We start from the raw sequence: 17773 nt of genomic DNA, 5'->3' as shown, positions 1-17773 counted from the left end.
TGCGAGTCACTGCGTGAGCAGGTGGCGCGCCACCCGGACCGCGCGAATCGCAATCTCCTCGAGCGCCTGCGTGAGCTCGAAGCGAGGACGGAGGAGGCGCGGCCCGCGGCAACCGCGCCGAGAGAGATCCAGGGCGCCGGTTCTGCGGACCCAAGACGTGACGCATGCGTCGTACCGAGGTCCGAGCGTGTCGAGACCGTGTCCTGATGTGATCTGCACGGGCGAGTCACGTCGGCGTCAAAGGAGCGACGTGCGACCTGTCAGAGCTTGATCCCCGATCTCAGCTGCCCTCTGCGCGTCCTGGGTATGTACCTTTGTCGTGCGCCGGAGACGACTCGACGCCGCTGAGATCGGAGATCAAGCTCTGACAGGTCGCACGTCGCTCCTTTGACGCCGACGTGACTCACCCGTGCAGATCACATCAGGACACGGTCTCGACACGCTCGGACCTCGGTACGACGCCTGCGACCCGTCTTGGGTCAGGTGGCACGACGCTCATCGCGCCTACCAGCGCTGCCGTGCAGGTTGCCACGACGAGGTCGAGCACGCTTCTATACGCTCGCCCAGCCTTCCTTTCCATCCCATTAGGCAGCCTGGGAACGGTGGCGGTCAGAGGCAAAGCCTGCGAGGGGTGGTGGAACCACATGTCACGGCTACCGCCGGCTCGACCCCACGATAGCCTCCGGAGGCTGACTTTGAGGCACAATCATCGGACGACGTAGGCGAGTTGAGTCGCGCTCGCGGTAGCCAGATGACCTCTCATACTACTATCATCGGCCATGGCCGCAGGAAGCGCGGGGGATTCCGCTGGGAGCAACACGGAGCTCCGTTGGACGCGTTTTCAAGATTAGCGTGTCAGATCCTGTACCGTGTTTGTTATGACCCCCCCCAATGAGCACACCAGCGAGGGAGGGCGAGACGATCGAGGGGTCCCGTAACATGCGGAATCGACCCTATCCATAAGGGGTCGAAGTAACGACCAAAAGTAACGACCGTCCGCGTCCAGCGAGACCGTGGCGCAAGCTCGATCAGCGTCAACGTGCGCGCGACCTCGTCGACGCGCAGCACGTGCGACTTGTCCGCGAAGAAGCGCTGCCGTGCGATGGGTGATCGCGACTTGCAGCGGGCTCTTGCGCTTTTCGACCGGGTCGTCGGCCCGACCCCGCTCGTACGCTGCGCGAGCAACCGCGGCAGTCGCCAGCAGGATCTCGTGCCCGCGCGCCGCGCGAGCGACGGCAGCGGCGGTCGCCACCGTGCCATCGTGCCCGCGCGCGCTCCCGGCGCGCCGCCCGGCGGCCACCGCGGGCGCCTAGCCCAAGAGGGCATTTTGCCTTCGGGCGTAGGCCTCTTCTCCCCTGCCAAGCGAGGCGGCGCGCGACGGCAACATGCCGACGGCGAGGACAACGCGCGCGACGTAGCGTCGCCGTTGATGCGCGCCGAACGCGGCGGCGAGCGCGCGGCTCTCGCGCGCCTAACGATGGCCGAGCCCCCGGCGAGCGCGGCGTCGCGATCGCGCCGCGCCGCGCCCGACGGCGTCGACCCGTCGTTCGCGTCACTCGTCGAGGCGGAGATGCTCTTGACTCCGCAGCCCGACGCCGCCGACGACGACGCAGCGGCGGTGCGTTGGGATGACGTCGGCGGGCTCGAGCCGACGAAGCAGCTACTCACCGAGGCGGCGATCCTGCCGATGCTCATCCCCGACTTCTTCACGGGCGTGCGTGCGCCGTGGCGCGGCGTGCTGCTCTTCGGGCCGCCGGGCACGGGCAAGACGCTGCTCGCGCGCGCGGTCGCGTCGCAGGCGCGCGCCGCCTTCTTCAGCGTGAGCCCGGCGAGCCTGCTCTCCAAGTTTGTCGGCGAGTCGGAGAAGGTGGCGCGCGCGCTCTTCTGCTGCGCGCGCGCGCGTGCGCCCGCCGTCGTCTTCTTCGACGAGGTCGACGCGCTGCTCGCGACGCGCGGCGGCGCGGGCGAGCACGATGCGTCGCGCCGGCTCAAGACGGAACTGCTCACGCAGATGGACGGCGTGCCGACAAGAGGCGGCGGTGCGCCGCGCGTGCTCACGCTCGCGACGAGCAACCGGCCGTGGGACCTCGACGACGCGATGCGGCGGCGGCTCGAGCGGCGGATCTACGTACCGCCACCCGACGCGCGCAGCCGCGAGGCGATGCTGCGCATCCACACCGCCGGCCTCCGGCTGCATGCTGACGTGCGGCTCGCTACGCTCGCCGCGCACCTCGACGGCTACTCGGGCGCCGACGTGCAGCTCGTCTGCCGCGACGCGGCGCTCATGACGATGCGCACGGCGATCGCGGGCAAGAGCCCCGACGACATCGTCGCGCTGCAGGCGCGCGGCGCGCTCGACGGCGAGCTCACGCACGACGACTTTATTCGCGCGGCGGCGACGACGCTGCCGTCGATCGCGCCCGAGCATCTCCGGCGCTACGAGGCGTGGAACGCGGAGTTCGGGTGTGATCTAAGCGCCGAGCCGACACCGTGAACTGCTCGGACGCCGCCGTGCGCCGCGCCGACGCCGCCGTGCGCCGCGCCGACTCCGTGCGCCGCGCCGACGCCGTGCGCCGCGCCGACGCCGTGCGCCGCGCCGACGACGCCCGAGGCGACGACGCCGCCCGAGGCGGAGCCGGAGGCCGCGCTGGTCGCCGCGGACGCGCCGGAAGCCGCGCCGCCCTCTTCAGCATAGCAAATCCTGAGGGTCTAATGACGTTCGAAACGCGAGGCTACAACGCGGACTCTCCCCTCGGCCCGACGATCCGCGTCAAAATTTGGGGATCTGCTCAAGGTCGCGAGGGTCGCTCCCCTTGCCCCACACATTGTGTGTGTGGAGAAATTCACCTCACCTTACCCTTACGTTCCGATGAAAAAAATAGCTCCCCCCATTTTTTTCGTAAATTCTCAGATCCAGAAATTTCCTGGAAATATCCGTGTTCCTATAGTTGCTATAGTTCTTGTACATAGAAATCTCATTGGCGCGTCGCTCGTGTGGTCGGCCCCGCGTGAGCATGTTCTCCGTGCTGTGATTGGGCCAGGGTGGTCTCTTGTGTCATGTGTGCGTCTGTTGTATACAATCTACCAACGATCTCCGTTGTACACCGTACGACGTCCCCCTTTCGCGACACAAAAATAGCGTAGCACCGTGCCCTAGAACGCCTGCTTGATCTGCCGCCTGACCTCGCGGTCCTGCTCTCTGCGCCGGATGGTCTCGCGCTTGTCCTGCAGCTTCTTCCCCCTCGCCACGGCGATCTTGAGCTTGAGGCACGAGCGCGCGTTGAAGTACGCCGAGAGCGGCACCACCGTCAGGCCGCCTCGCGCGACGGCCTGCGCGCGCGGGGGGGCTGGAGAGGGTGGGGAGGGAGGGAGGGAGAGACGACAAGTGCAGTCGCGGGGTGGCGGGGCTGGAGGGGGTGGGAAGAGAGGGGGAGAGACAGGACAGGTGTCAGTCGCGGGGTGGCGGGGCTGGAGGGGGTGGGAAGAGAGGGGGAGAGACAGGACAGGTGCAGAGGGGCGGAGGGGCGGAGAGACGCGGAGAGGGGGAGAGGCAAACAGGGGAGGAGCGGCGGGGGAGAGAGGAGGCGAGGCGAGTATGCAGTGGGGTAGGGGGGTAGGGGGTGACTCTCCAACCCCTCGTGCTGCCCTACCCTACCCCCCAACCATCTCGAATCCAGCGGTGCGGCGGCCGCCTGCCCGATCTTGCGGATTTCGCGTTTGTGCAGCAGCAACCTAGCTCGGCGCAACGGCGTTGGGTTTGGCCAGGGCTGGTCTAACGGCGTTGGGTTTGGCCAGGGCTGGTCTACTCCAGATCGGGCGCTCGTGCATCGGCGGCTTCTCCTCCTCCTCGGCTGTCTCTCGGCCATCTCTCGGCTGTCTATCGGCTGTCTCTCGGCCATCTCTCGGCTTGTCTCTCGGCCATCTCTCGGCTTGTCTCTCGGCTTGTCTCTCGGCCATCTCTCGGCTGTCTCTCGGCTGTCTCTCGGCTTGTCTCTCGGCTGTCTCTCGGCTTGTCTCTCGGCTGTCTCTCGGCTTGTCTCTCGGCTGTCTCTCGGCCATCTCTCGGCTGTCTCTCAGCCATCTCTCGGCTGTCTCTCGGCTGTCTCTCGGCTGTACCTCGGCTGTACCTCGGCTATATCTCGGCTATATCTCGCGGCTCCTTCTCCGGCGTCCCTCGTCGTGGTTGAAGTAGCCGCCAGTGGTGCCTGCAGCCGAGAGGTAGCCGAGGTGTAGCCGAGATACAGCCGAGGTCCAGCCGAGATCTGGCTGACGGCTCGCAACTGCCCGGCTGTCCAGTTGACATGCCGCCGCACCGCACGAGCACACGGACACACACACACACACACACACACACACACACACACACACACACACACGCGCGCGCGCGCGCGCGCGCGCGCGCGCACACACACACACACACACACACACACACACACAGCCAGCCAGATAGGCCGAGACCGAGAGAGGGAGAGAGCAGGCGAGCGAGCGAGCACGAGAGGAGGAGAGAGGAAGCGCGCCCGCTTAGGGGGGGGGGGGGGGGGGCGACGGAGCGCGCGAGAGCACACGCACCGTGCTGCGCAATGTTGACATTCTCTAGCCAACACTCGCCCGCCTTGACAGAGCAAAAGCCGTCGCGCAGGTTCATCTTCCCGGCGCGGCAAGACTTGACCTGCGGCGATGCCGCGTAGCCACACGGCGCCGTCAGCTGGTGCAGCGGCTCTCTCCGCTCGCTCGAGGCGTTAGGTGGTGAGGCGGCGGCGGCGGTGGCGTCGGCGGCGGCGGCGGTGGCGTCGGCGGCGGCGGTCAGTCAGCCGTACTCACCGCGGCCCGGCTGTCGCAATGTGGTTGGTGCAAGAGCACGCGGGAGGGCGATCGCGCGTGTGCGTGCTGCCGCACCTCTGTCCCCACGAGGGCGATGCCAGCCTCGTACTCGTCCAAGATCTCAAACTCTCGCCGCGCCACGCGGTTCACGGCCACCGTCTTGGAGGTCCGGGCGCCGCCGGCCGCGAGCAGCGGCGGCGGTGATGTGCGTAGCGCGGGAGCGAGGAGAGCGGCGGCGAGGCGCAGAGGCGCGGTGGGCGGCGAGAGGCCGAGCGCGAGAGCCGCGAACATGAACCGCAAAAAAATAACACAGCCAGCCTCAGCGGAACCGCCGCAAGCGGCGTGGCGTGGAGCGGTTGCGCATCCCTCCGGGGGCCCCTCTGCGCCGGGGAGGCGTTGTTGGAGGCTAGGACGAAAGCGTCCGTCGCCCTTTTCAAACTCGGGGCCCACTCCGCTACGCTCCGACCCGAATTTGGAGGGCCTGAAAGTTTAAGGTGTTGCTGCGCAAAAGGGGTCGGACACAGGGCGCAGCTCATGCTAAGAGCTAGAAGGGGAGATGGAGAGAACAACCACCCTGTCTGTTGGAGAGTGTGAACTCAAACCTACTTCCTGACCGTAGCCTGACCGTCCTTGTGTAACCGTGTCTCATGTTTGGTTTGTCCTGCCGCGCACATTGTCATGCTGTTGGGTTTCTCCTGCCGCGCAGATTGTCATTGACTTGTATCCGACTTGGTGGCTGTGGTGATGTAGCGATGGTGTGGGTCTCTAGTGACCTATACAGCTCCTCCGTGTTCCGTCTCCTGACATGGTACCGACCGGTGAGTGCACGGAGTGAGCAGTGCGGCACTGAGGCCGACATGAGAGCTGGTGCGGCACACAAGCGAGATGTGTTGCCGCACAGCATTTCCGGCTTACGCTCGATACGTCGGCTGGCACCATGGGCACCTGCGCGAGCCGTGGTGATTGGCTGGGCACAGAGGCTCGGCGCACGGTGGCACAGCGGCCACCGACTGCTTGGCTCGGAGGCTGAGCAGAATGAGAACAACCGCAACATCAACTTGGGTGCTTGCGGATCTTCTGCGACAGAGCGCATCTCCGCCAGCACTGCGGCTGTGTGGACACGAGTATCCCCTCTTGCTTCTCCTTACCGGTCCGTTCTCCTCGCCTACGGACCACCATCGCAGCTGCTGTCTCCGCTACCAGCTCTCGGGCTGCTGCAACGGCAGTTACCGATAAGCGGGCAGACACCCGAGGGTGGGCGACGGCTAGCACGACACTCCTCTCCTTAAAATCCCTGTGTGGTGGCGCGGCGTGCCGTCCTCCATGTGTGTTTTCTTTCTTTCTTTATCCCCGCCCTTGCGATCTTTGTGCAGGGTTCTTTGTGAGTGTGGCGCTCCCCTCCGCTGCACTGGAACGAAGCGGAAAATAAAAAAAATTTAAACAAAACAACTCTCTCTCACAGCAGTCAGCAGACAGGCTCGATAAAAAAAGAAGTTTCCGAAAAAATTATTCTGAATCCAGATGGCGATCCGCCTCCACTCTTGTTGCGCCCGCAAATGCAAATGAAAGTACTGACTCTGATACACAGCATGTAAATTATGCCGGCGAGCACGCCGACGAGCCTCTCGTCGCTCGCCTGAGGGGACATGTCCCGGACATGTCATGGCCAAGTCATGGAAGGGGCACACCGACCGGCCCCTCGTCGCTAGCCTGCCTCGCCTCGCACTCGCTGCCGCACACGCACAGCCGGAAGAGGCGCAGCGCGCCCGCCGCCGTCGCCGACGCTGTCGCCGCCAGAGGCACTGGCCCCGGAGGAGGAGGAGGAGGAGGAGGAGGAGGTGGCTGGCCGTGCTGGCCGTGCTGGCCGTGCTGGCCGTGCTGCACGTGCCCGACTGCACACGCGGAGAGGAGGGCGAGGGCCGCACGGGCACCTGTCCACAGCTGCAGGTGTGAGGAGACGCCGTCCTCCCGTGGAGGCGAGGGGCGAGGGACGCACGCAGCACCGCCAGCGCAGCAGAAGGCCTCGAGCGGAGAGCGCCGCGTGCCGACGAGCGCGACGGGCGGCTTGCCCTTCCCTCCGCCTCCGCCTCCGCCTCCTCCGCCTCCGCCTCCGCCTCCTCCGCCGCCTCCTCCGCCTCCGCCGCCGCCGCCTCCGCCTCCGCCTCCGCCGCCCCTCATAAAGGCTGGTAGGGGCGTGGCGGCGCCGAGCACGAACAGCCCACAGGGGCGGAGGGAGAGGGCTGGGACGACCCCGCACGCCGCCGCACCCTCCTCGAGCGAGCGGGCGCGCGACGCGGAGAGCGCCGCGCAGGCGCCGCTCACCGCCGCAGACCCAGCTGCGGCGGCGGGCAGCAGCAGCAGCTCGGCGAGCTGAGCGCCAGACAGCGGGGCGCAGGTCGACTCGTGCGCCGTCACCCCGGGAGGGAGCGGCCCCCCGACGCTCCAGTGGCGGAGGTCCTTGGTCGGAGCGGGGAAGACGAACCGCTGCCGCAGCGCCTCCACCCCATCCACACGCACGCACAGCCGAGGCACCGACCCCGACCCGTCGCCGCCGCCGCCGCCGCCGCCGCCGCCGCCGCCGCCGCTCCCGCCGCTTCACGCGGAGGAGAGCGAGGCTCGCCACCGCTCTCAAAGGGCCAGAAGAAGCGGCGCGCCGGCTGGCTCACCCAGTGCCACTCGCCGGCCGACAGAGGCGCAGGCACCTGCGCCGACGCCGCCCCGCCCTTAGGGCTCATCGCGACGACCGTGAGCAAGCCTCCTCGCAACGACACCTCGACGCCGTGGCCGGCGGTGGCGAGGAAGGAGCACACGCTCTGCGGCGCCGCCCCGTCGGCGCCTTCGTCGCTGCGCCGCCAACTCCCACGGCCGTCGCCGCTGTCGCCGCCGCCGCCGCCGCCGCCGCCGCCGGTCCCGGTGTGCCGATTGGACGAGGGCGAGCCGCTCGAAGAGCGAGGAGGCCTCGGCGAGGGCGGCACGTCGAGCCGCAGCCAGAACCAGATTACAAAGGCGTCGCGGCCAAAGCACTCGCCCTGCAGCGGCGGCTGCGGAGCCGGCGGGTGCACGCCGTTGAAGGCAAAGAACCGGCGCGGCGTGCCGAGCGGCTCACTGGCTGTGCGGGAGATGGCCTGAGTCAGGGCGTGCAGCAGGGCGCCCTCGCCAGTCGCCGTGTGCAGCGCGAGCAGCCGGCGTAGCTGGTTCGGGTGTAGCGAGTGAGCAGCGAGCACCGCAAAGAGACGCATCGCTGCCGCCGCCCGCTCGCCACCCGCGCCGCCGCCGGACGGAGCACACTCCGCCTCGAGAACACCAAGCGTGTCATCGAGGAGCCCGTCGTCAGTGGCCTGGAGCGTGCTCCATAGGGAGGCTCTTAGGAGGTCCCGCTGGCGCCGGAGCGAGGAGGTGGAATGCATCGGCGACCCGCCAGCGGTCGCTGCAAAGAAAAGAATTTTAAAACTTCAGTCGGAGTATGTGCAAAGAAAAAGAAAACACAGCTAGCGCACAGCCCGCACAGCGGACATGCGAATTAAGATATGCGAATCTGACAAATTGATCAATGAAATCTTGCGGAATGCGATGGGGCCCCGGGGTTTGAGCATCAGCAATGTAAACACCTGAATAATATTCCTCTGGGCCGGCGCGGGGGCCCCAGAGGGTGTCCATGCGGGGGGGAGATGGGGTCCCATGGCCCGCCGCAGGCGCCGATTTTTTGGAGTTTTTTCTTTTTTCGCGATTTTTTACTTGTTTTCATGGGAATTCGGCGTACTTGCGGCCAAGGGCGGCTCTCACGGTCGTGCGTGCGAATCGGCCGTCAATGCCAGCGCGAGGCATGCCTCGCCCCGAGGCAGCAGAAGGCCTAACTAAACAAATTGGAGGAGCGTAAAACGTCTCGCATAAGTCTGATAAATCGAAACGCAAGTCGGGGGGCGGCGGCGGCGGGGGGGGGGGGGGTGAGATCGCAGGTTACCCGCTTTGACAGAGGGAACTTCAATCCGTCCTCACCCGAGCGAGGTCTCGGCTGGGTCAATGGCACGCGTGCTGGTTGCGAAAGCAAGCGCAGGTGGTACTCGAGTCGTTCCCAGATTCTTTTCTCCGGGCTGGACATCTTGACCTTCGAATTCTTTTCGCCGCTAATGGGCACCAACCTAGCAATCTTCGAACGCGATCGACTACTCAGATCCCCATGTTCGCTCTGCTCACCTCCAGCCCCGCGCTCGTCGTCGTCTCGCCGTCGCTCGCGGTCCAGCGCGGCTTCGCTGCCGCGGCGCCCGTCGCCCTTCCGCCGACTCCACGCTCACCTCCTTCTCGGAGACGCTCGCTGGCGGTGCACCTTCCCACCTCCGGCGCATCGCCCGGCCTCGACCCGCCGCTCACCGTTTCTCTCTCCACCCTAGTCGTCGCCGTGGACGGCGGCACCATCGGCCTCGACGTCTCCTTTGGCGCCTTCCTCGCCGTCATCCTCGGCCTGTTCATCCCGGTCGTTTTTCTTGTGACGCTGTACATCCAGTCAGAGGCGCAGGGCACCGCGACGTCATTCCGCGAGGTGGCAGCCCCCTTCCCTCGCTGTCGCACCATGCCCAGCTACTCGCCCTCGCCACAACACGCCGCCCCAGTCGCACGCCCGCTGCAACACCCCGCTGCGCCCACCGCCTCAACGCCAGTCGCCACCCGGCTGCCCAGGCGGACTCGCTCGGCGGCAAGCTCTTCGACGACCCCGCCGACTACTAGAACACCGACCGTCGTCGTCGTACATTCTGTGTGTTCGACGAGCGAAGAGCGGGGCGCGCTACATTAATGTCCCGAATAAAACAAGAAAAGCCTCGTTGTCCTGCTGAGCTAAACCAGTGTGGAGTTCCAGTGCACAGAGGCGCGGTGCCCTTGCCGTAGTCCCGCTCCTCCTCCGCCGCCGGCCGCGCCTCACAGCTCGGCCCTGAGCGTGCCTCCCTCTCCCTCGGCGCGGAGGCTTGCCGCGTTGTCGAGGTGCCCGCGTATGGCGCTCGAGAAGCTACGGTTGCGAAAACACTAGAGTGAGAGGGTGGTAGCCTCGACGCCGTCCCCGCGCCGCCACGGCGCCTGTCGCGCCCCCCCGCCACTGCGTCACGCGCGGTTCTGCCGTCGGCGTCGGTCCTGCTCGGGTCGGCGCCCGCCCTCAGAAGAGAGAGCACCACCTTTGCCTGGCCCGCTCGCGCCGCGAGGTGTAGCGGCGTCGCCCCCGCGCCGTCGGCGGCGTTCAAGTCGGCGCCGGCCTTTCGGGAGCGAAGCGGCGCAGAGCGCGCGGTGAGAAGGGAGGAGTGGGAGAATGGAGCCGAGAAGCCGGCGAGGCGTCAGGGGAGGGTGGCGCACGCCTTGATCAGCAGCTCGACGAGCGCGGGATGCCCGCGCTCGGCGGCCACATGCAAAGGCGTCAGTCCCCTTGCGCCGAGCCCCCTGGCGGAGGGCATGGCCGCGGAGGAGGCGGGCGCGCGCTTGCCAGGCCTTCCGCAGACAGCCTCTCGGGCAGACTGAGGGTCGAGTAGAGGGGGCGTTCTGCAGTTAAGGGGAAACCCGGTACACGGAGCCCTCTCGGAGACCCGTGTTTACTTTACGGCCCTTTCCCTGCGAACGCGCACCCCCCAGGGCTAGGGCTCTCTTGCCCGCAACCCGATGCCGATCATCCGGCCCGCTGGGTGCGCTTCTCAGCTCCCCGGCCCTGGAAGCCTGGATGTGAGGCTAATGACTGCACTCCAAGTGCTCCAAGTTTCCGACGCGCGCCCGTGCCCGCAAGCGTCGCTTCTGGACGCGAGGGGCAGGCGTTCCCAAGGGGACGATCCTGTGCCTCGGCTGTGCCTCGGCAGGGTGCTCGACGCGCACGATGAGTAGGACGACGCGGAGGGTGGGCGCCGGGATTGGGAGGAGGACCCGCTCGGGTTCGACACCAACCCGATGCTGCTTGTGGCAGCATACTCGTGCCTGTGGCGCTGCTGATACCCGCCTGCCCCGCAGGCTGAAGCAGCAGCTGGCCAAACTGGCGGTGGCAACCCAAGAGGAGGTGTCGCAGACCCTCTACGTGTGGGACGGCGACACAATCGCGCTCGGCGATCTCTTGCCTGCGCGGATGCCCGACGGCCGCTTCCCGCTACTGTGCAACCTCCTAGATGTACCCATCACCAACACTCGCCCTCACATCTGCGCTTGTGCCTCCTCAACCATCCTGGTCCTCACGGGCAGGTGGGGCACGCCGCTGGACTCGCCCGCCCACTTTGAAAAGAAAGGGGGCGACCTCTTGCTCCCGCCCGGCTACCGCGCCTCGACCGAGGCGCTGCTTGGCGTGACGACGGTGCCTAACGTCTCGTACGTCACACAATGGCAGGTCTGGCACAAGCCGTTCGTGCGCGAGATGCTTCGCGAGATTGAGGAGCGGGCCGAGAGTGCCAACCAAGTCTGGCCAGAGGCGATCCACGACGCCGCCGTCGCCAGCGGGCATGAGCTGGGCTTCTCCGAGTACACGCTTTACGCCACCTGGCTGCTGCAGCGCCACCCGTCGCAGGTTCAGCTCGTCTCGTCGAGCGAATTCAAATGGCTTCGCGACCCGCCCTCCGGCGTGCTTGACAACGAGGGGGAGTGTTGTCCCTCGGACGAAAGCCTCTGCCAGGTGCGCAGCGCCGGATGCCGGCCCCCTCTATAGCACCCTCAGTCCCTGGCGCCAAGCCACTGGCCCCCGTCGCCTCAGTGAGGCTCCCGCGCGCCGGTTGCGTAGGCGCGTCTCGGTGGCTTCCGCTCTGTGTCGTGGGAGTGCTTGCACGCCTCGGCGGTTCGCAGCCCGGCCAAGACCGCCGAACGCCGTCGGCTCGACCTCTCGCCCGGCCCGGCGCCGCCGCCTTCGATGCCCCCGTCCACATGCGGCGTCAGCTCTTGCACCGAGGCCGTCCTCAACACCCTCGCGCCCGCGGTGTTCTCGGACACGCTGTGGGGGAGACAGCCCCAGTTCCGTTGCGGCGCCCGCATCGCGTGGCTGGTTGAGAATCTCAACATGACCGAGGGGGAGGCTTGCCGAAAGGTCGCCCGCCGGGAGTACCCCCAGGAGTGCGGCGGGTGCAGCCCCGGTGGCTGGCCGAAGCCGTGAACCCGCGGTGTCTCGAGGCACGAGGGCGGCGTGTGTGGCCAGCTCGCACGTCTCGGTGTGTGCATCCTGCACCTGTCTCGGTGTCAGAACGGTGTGGAGTTGCGGAGGGTTGGCGTTGCCCCCCCCCTGCCTGGCCCTGCCGGCCAGGAGCCTGCCCCACCTCTAATCTTTAATCTCTCTCTGTGCGTGTGTGTGCGCGGTGTACACTGAAACTGTTCGCACTCTGTGTCTAGGCGAGAGAGAAGGTTTCTTTACTCTCCTTAAATTTAGATAGACGGGTACAGCTACAGGCCGGCTGTGCCCGCATGCCGCGCCTCACCGCAGCTTGTAGATGAGGAGGATCACGGCGACCACGAAGAGCGCGAGGTACAACATGTGCCTCGAGTCCTTCGAGGACGCGAGCTTGCCCAGCCTGCGGTGTGGAGGTAAGGTGGGTAAGGGTGTCGCGCCAGTCCGTGGGACTCGAGATATGGCGAGATATGGCGAGATATGGCGAGATATTCCGCATCTAGGGTGCCCCGCCGCGCCATGGTCCCGCTGAGCAGCGAGCCGGCCGAGTCGAAGCTGCGGGCAGGGAGAGCAGAGGGGGGTGAGCAGGCAAATGCGCCGCCAGCTGCGGACGTGCGCGCGTGCGAGAGGCGGGCGGGCAGACAGGTGCAGGTGCAGGTACGGGTGGGGAGGCGGTCGGCGGCTGTGGAGGCGTCTGCGTGATTGCCCCCCTCTGGTCGCCGGTCCTCGGGGCAGGCAGGTGGGGAGGCGGGGTGGGGAGGCAGACAGTACAGGTGGGGAGGCAGGTGGGGAGGTAGATAGGAATAGGTGGGAGGCAGGTGGGGAGGCAGACAGTACAGGTACAGGTGGGGAGGCAGACAGGAACAGGTGGGCAGGCGGGGTGGGTTGCGGCTGCCAGCCCTCCCTGTGCCTGGTCTTGCGAGGCCTGTGAGTCGCTCCAGTGTGGGCACCGCCACCGCCATCGGTCTTGCGTCCACCCATACACCGCGCCGGTGTCCCAGCGCGGTGGTCTGAGTGTGCTTCGCCTTGGCGGCGGCTAGGTAGGGAGAGGGCCTACCTGTCCTCCCACCTGTCCCTCCCAGGTAGGGGCGCCCAGCCGGTGGTCTGAGTGTGCCCCGCCTCTCGATCTGTCTCTCCTCCGCGCACCGGTCATCAAGCCCGTCGAGCATCTTGTTGTCCTCGCGCACGTGATCGCCGATCTGGTGGGAGGGAGGAGTGCGTGAACGAGCCGGTGCGGTGGCAGCGAAGGTGGGCCACGGCCGTAAGTTCTGAGCCGCGGGAGAACAGAGTGCAGAGACGCGCCGGTGGCGGCAGTGAGCAGCGGCAGAGTGGGCTGTGGCGCAGGCGCACCTGGACGGCGATGCCGCGCAGCGCACTCACCTTCCCGGCGAGCAGCCCGATCTGGTCGTCGTTCTCCTGCTCCATGTAGTACTCGCTGGACGAGGCGCCGCCCTGCGGAGTGCACGGCGGCGGCACCGGCTTTCAGCGTGGCTGGAGCGGCGCTGGCTGTCGCGGCCTGCGCTGGCGCGAGCCCCGTCGCTCACGCGACTGTGGCGGGAGGGCGGGTAGGGAAGCACCACCTTGGCGGCGGCTCGCCCTCTCATGGCGAACGCGGCGAGGGACGCCGATGTTGTGGCGGCGCCGGCGTAGCAGAGCAATAAAAAGAATTCTTCTTTGCGCGAGGAAGAAAGAATTCTTAAAATACAAGCCTCTCTCACAGCACACTGGCACGACAAGGGCGCGGACTGGCGCGGACTGGCACACTCACCGGCTCACCGCCGGAGCCGCCTAAGCGACTCCGTTAAGAACGGCAATGCATTCCGCACCGTGCACAATGCCGCTCTCCCCGCACGCTAGCTCGTTCACCGTCTGCCACGCCACGGCGGTGTGGAGGACGACAGACAAGCGCTGCATCTGCAGCCCGTGCCAGTTCTTGGTGGTCCATGTGACCTCGTCCAGGTGCTGAGCGTGCGAAAGTTTGTTGCTCAGCTGGTTCGCCGCCTCCCTCAGGGTGCTGCGGACCTCCTTTCCAAAGCCTCCGAAAAGAATTTAAACAATAGAGCTCTCTCTCACAGCAGATAAAAAGAATAAACGAAACAGCTGGCACGATACGATTCACGCGACAGGCGAGGCGCGGGCGACGGCTTCTGCAGAAGCCGTCGCCCGCACCACAGGAGCCCGACCCGAGCAACCCCGCCCCAACCCGACCCGACCCGATCCAACCCGTCCCGCCCCGCCCCGCCCCCCCCCACCGGACTAACCCGCGAGCTGCTCCCGGCTCCGCCCCCCGCCCAACCCCCAATAAAAAGAATTTTTAGGCGAGGTGGATTCTCCACGGCGCTGCGGTGTATCTGCGCGCCCATGGCGCGTTCAGGGGTGCGCCTGAGGCGTGTAGACTGCGGGGCGCCGCGATAGCGCGGCGCCGACGATTGTGTCGCTCACTGTCACACCGTCGACACGGTCACAGTGTGTGTGCAGTGCGTCCACTCCGGCGACCGTGACGCCGTCGGTTCTCGCCTATATACCGGCTAGTGCCTAGTGTGGAGCTCTCAGTGTGATTGCGTGTTGTACTAGTGATGCTGCACTAGGCGGCCCGTTTTTAGCAAAAAGCAGATGCCACATCGCGTGTGGTCGTGGAGACGAGGAGAGAGAGTGAGGACGAGAGTGGGAAGACCGCGAGGTGGCGTGAAGATCGCTGCGAGAATGGGCGAGAAACTGCGAAGAGAGATCGGAAGAAGCCCAAGGGTGGGAGACGGCTAGCACCACACTCCTCTGCTTAGAAGCCGGTGAACGAATCCTCCTAGAATTCCTTCCCTTTTCTCTAAGCTGGGGAAGCTTTCCCAAGAGAGCAGCCTCCGATGCTGTTTGTTTGGGCGCCCCGACGGCGTTTTGGGCCCACAATGCTCAATGCCCGAGCGAGTTTGGACCCAACGGGTTCATACTGACCCCCCAAACAAAGTCACTCACTCGTTAGACAACCCCAGCCGACTACCTTAACATCCCTGTGTGGTGGCGGCGTGACCGGACTTTCTTCGGAGTGGGAGTGGTGTGACTGTCTGTGTGCTCCTGTGGTGCGGGCGACGGCTTCTGAGGAAGCCGTCGCCCGCGCCTCGCCTGTCGCGTGAATCGTGTCGTGCGACCGCCTTTGGTTGTAAAATTATTCCGAGGAAGGCCGAGAAAACATTATTCCGAACGCGCTGCGTGGCGCAAGGCTAAGGAATTTGTACGTCCTCGTTGCTGCACACCGATCTCATGTTTGGCTCTTCTATGGCTGCCTTCTTGGCTGCCTTCTGGCTGCTCGCCTCGATGCTTCTCAACATCGACACCACCCCAAACCTTTTCCACGCGGCGCTGACCCTCTTTATGCTTGCAACCTCGTATTTCCTGTCGTCGTACCGCTCCATGCAGACCGAACTTGACGCGGCAAGGACGGATGCGGCGGAAGAACGCGTGTCCATGCAGGCAGAGCTTGACGCAGCAAGGACGGATGCGGCGGGCATGCAGGCCGAGCTTGACGCGGCAAGGACGGATGCGGCGGAAGAACGCGTGTCCATGCAGGCAGAGCTTGACGCGGCAAGGACGGATGCGGCGGGCATGCAGGCCGAGCTTGACGCGGCAAGGACGGATGCGGCGGGCATGCAGGCCGAGCTTGACGCGGCAAGGACGGATGCGGCGGGCATGCAGGCCGAGCTTGACGCGGCAAGGACGGAGCTCGATAAGACGGAGCTCGATAAGCTGCGCTGGCGGGACCTCGCGAATGATATGAAGAACAGGCTATACCGCGCAATGTACGGAAGCAGCAGCGAATCTTGGCCACCACACCGGGAGCTGTTGATAAGCTAGGATACGCAGCATACGAACCTTGGAGTCGTGCATACTTTCGAGTCCGTCTATGGGAGTGTGGAGTGCCCCCGAGTTTATTTTTAAATTGGGAGTGTGGACCTGGGGGGGACGGTGTGTGTGAACAGCGTCTGACTCTCAGTGCAGGATTTACATACACATATGTGAGGCCGCCGGGGCTCGCCTATACCGGCTAGTGTGGAGCTCTGCAGTGTGGTTGCGTGTTGTACTAGTGATGCTGCACTAGGCGGCCTGTTTTTAGCAAAAAGCAGATACCACATCGCGCGTGGTCATCGAAAAACCGCATGTTCGCCCGTCTTGGACCCTCTTCGTACGGCTCCAAAAACCGCTCCTCAACGACGACTACGCGGCCCGGCGGTCGATCTGCGCCTTCTCAGCGGTGGAGGGGACGTGGGCGGTACGTGCGGACCGCGTGGTGCTGCGATGGCTTGACGAGTGCGACTCCCAGCGTCGACTCTGCGACCCCACGGAGCCCCTGCTGCTCCGGGGGGTGAAGGGGACATATGCTGATGATCCCGGCCCGATTGGTTCGCTCAGAAAGCTTCTGGGCGGTCGTTAAGGTTCGCTCCCCGCACACCGGCCCCGGAATAAGATACATCATAAAAGCTTGTCAGCCCTCAGCCGAAGCTGGGATCGGTCCCGTAGCCGAGTTCAGAGAGCCCGCGCCGATGAGTTCGACGCGGTCGGGGGCCTTGAGAGAGAGATTTTTAGCAATACCAAACAACTTTTGTTTGTTTGCCTTGATGGACAGCGTCTCGAAACACAGAAAGCACATATCCTCGCCGATTTCGAGTCCGTCTATGGGTGTGTGTGAACAGTGTGCTTCTGACTGTCGTTGCTGTCTCTCTCCCTTCTCGATTGTGCGTCTTGGGTCCGAGGTTGTGTTTTTTCTGTGAACAGCGTCGAGAACAATGCTCGCTGACCGCCCCTCCCGCGCACTGCACATAACAGGCACACCACGAGAGCCACTGTCACACAACGAGAACAGAAAGAACTGCGGACCTGCACGGCGCCTTCCTCCTCCCACGTGAGAATGCTCTCTTCCCTCCTTCCCTCCTCGCTCGCTTTCCTCGCCGAGTCGGACTTGACCATCGGCATCAAGCACACCTCGGCGTACGGGTTCCGGCGAGAGCAGCTCGACCGGCTCCTCCGCTCCATCCGGCGGCGGTACGCGACGGCCGAGGTCATCGTGGCCGACGACGGCTGCAAGGCGGACCGGACAGCCATCCGCACGCACAACGTGACGCTCGTCTGCACCGAGGCGGGCAGCGGCCTGAGCCTCGGCCGCAACACGATCGTACGGCGCGCTTCCACAGAGTTTGTGCTCCTGCTCGACGACGACGTGGTCTTTTCCGAGGCCACCGACCTCGCCGCGCTGCACGACGCGCTGGTGCGCGACCCAGGCGCGGCGCTCGCGGGCGGCTGCTACGACGACCTCGTACGCGGCGACGCGGACTGCTTCAACCTCGCCTTCAGCGTGACCGGCGGCGGCACGGCGGTGGCGGCGCGCTTCGCCACGCTGCAGGCGCAGGGCGGCGGGTGCGGCGTGGTGGACGCCACCCACAACTTTTTCCTCGCTCGGCGTTCCGCCCTCGTGCAGCACGGGTGGGACGCGCGCCAAAAGGTGATGGAGCACGAGACCTTCTTCTACGCGCTCTGGCTGCACGGCCAGCGTGTGCTCGCCTGCCCGGCGGTCCGCGTGCAGCACAATACGTCGCGCAGCCTCGCGTATGTCTCCTCCTCGCTGCGCTTTGGCCGGATGGCGTACTTCCTGCAGTACCTGTGCAAGGTCGGCAACTGAGTACAGCCTCGCCACTCACGCGGTACCCGGAATGCACTGCACGAGATCGTTTTAACTCTGTTCCCTTGTTTCCCTTGGCGTGCACCCAGAAGCCTGATCCATGACTCATCATTTAGGATTCCCAGTCGAGTCGCTAAAGATATGTGATGCCGGCGGGCTGCATTTCTTTTTTTTTTTTTTTCTCT

At 65.6% G+C, this 17773-nt stretch overlaps 8 protein-coding genes across 8 annotated transcripts; 5 read left to right on the top strand and 3 right to left on the bottom strand.

Annotated features, from left to right (window-relative positions):
* Positions 1-1570: 1570 nt before the first annotated feature.
* On the top strand, positions 1571-2494 carry EMIHUDRAFT_76960 (hypothetical protein; the record flags this gene model as incomplete). Its single annotated transcript, XM_005762735.1, has 1 exon — positions 1571-2494. One exon carries the CDS (start codon positions 1571-1573, stop codon positions 2492-2494), a length of 924 nt encoding a protein of 307 aa, XP_005762792.1.
* A 668-nt stretch (positions 2495-3162) lies between these two features.
* Positions 3163-4983, bottom strand: EMIHUDRAFT_47186 (hypothetical protein; the record flags this gene model as incomplete). The annotated part of the gene is made up of 4 exons (XM_005762734.1): positions 3163-3317; positions 3656-3772; positions 4564-4669; positions 4897-4983. Coding segments are annotated over 4 exons (465 nt in total), but the record flags the coding sequence as incomplete, so codon positions are not given.
* Positions 4984-6417: 1434 nt separating this feature from the next.
* Positions 6418-8228, bottom strand: EMIHUDRAFT_248406 (hypothetical protein; the record flags this gene model as incomplete). The annotated part of the gene is made up of 5 exons (XM_005762733.1): positions 6418-6443; positions 6510-6605; positions 7089-7317; positions 7488-7634; positions 7797-8228. The coding sequence occupies 5 exons, from the start codon at positions 8226-8228 to the stop codon at positions 6418-6420; spliced, it is 930 nt and encodes a 309-aa protein (XP_005762790.1).
* A 770-nt stretch (positions 8229-8998) lies between these two features.
* EMIHUDRAFT_120577 (hypothetical protein) lies at positions 8999-9543 on the top strand (the record flags this gene model as incomplete). Its single annotated transcript, XM_005762732.1, has 2 exons — positions 8999-9358; positions 9496-9543. The coding sequence occupies 2 exons, from the start codon at positions 8999-9001 to the stop codon at positions 9541-9543; spliced, it is 408 nt and encodes a 135-aa protein (XP_005762789.1).
* A 915-nt stretch (positions 9544-10458) lies between these two features.
* Positions 10459-11917, top strand: EMIHUDRAFT_120576 (hypothetical protein; the record flags this gene model as incomplete). The annotated part of the gene is made up of 3 exons (XM_005762731.1): positions 10459-10481; positions 10798-11446; positions 11552-11917. The coding sequence occupies 3 exons, from the start codon at positions 10459-10461 to the stop codon at positions 11915-11917; spliced, it is 1038 nt and encodes a 345-aa protein (XP_005762788.1).
* Positions 11918-12232: 315 nt separating this feature from the next.
* On the bottom strand, positions 12233-13530 carry EMIHUDRAFT_248402 (hypothetical protein; the record flags this gene model as incomplete). Its single annotated transcript, XM_005762730.1, has 4 exons — positions 12233-12329; positions 13073-13125; positions 13277-13378; positions 13507-13530. 4 exons carry the CDS (start codon positions 13528-13530, stop codon positions 12233-12235), a joined length of 276 nt encoding a protein of 91 aa, XP_005762787.1.
* A 1648-nt stretch (positions 13531-15178) lies between these two features.
* EMIHUDRAFT_248400 (hypothetical protein) lies at positions 15179-15769 on the top strand (the record flags this gene model as incomplete). Its single annotated transcript, XM_005762729.1, has 1 exon — positions 15179-15769. The coding sequence occupies one exon, from the start codon at positions 15179-15181 to the stop codon at positions 15767-15769; it is 591 nt and encodes a 196-aa protein (XP_005762786.1).
* A 1051-nt stretch (positions 15770-16820) lies between these two features.
* Positions 16821-17725, top strand: EMIHUDRAFT_248398 (glycosyltransferase, family 2; the record flags this gene model as incomplete). Its single annotated transcript, XM_005762728.1, has 2 exons — positions 16821-17576; positions 17705-17725. The coding sequence occupies 2 exons, from the start codon at positions 16821-16823 to the stop codon at positions 17723-17725; spliced, it is 777 nt and encodes a 258-aa protein (XP_005762785.1).
* Positions 17726-17773: the final 48 nt, after the last annotated feature.

Source organism: Emiliania huxleyi, assembly GCF_000372725.1.
Source record: "Emiliania huxleyi CCMP1516 unplaced genomic scaffold EMIHUscaffold_664, whole genome shotgun sequence".
NCBI lineage: Eukaryota > Haptophyta > Isochrysidales > Noelaerhabdaceae > Emiliania > Emiliania huxleyi.
The sequence above is the reverse complement of the archived record's forward strand: the minus strand, read 5'-3'. Positions and strand labels throughout refer to the sequence as shown.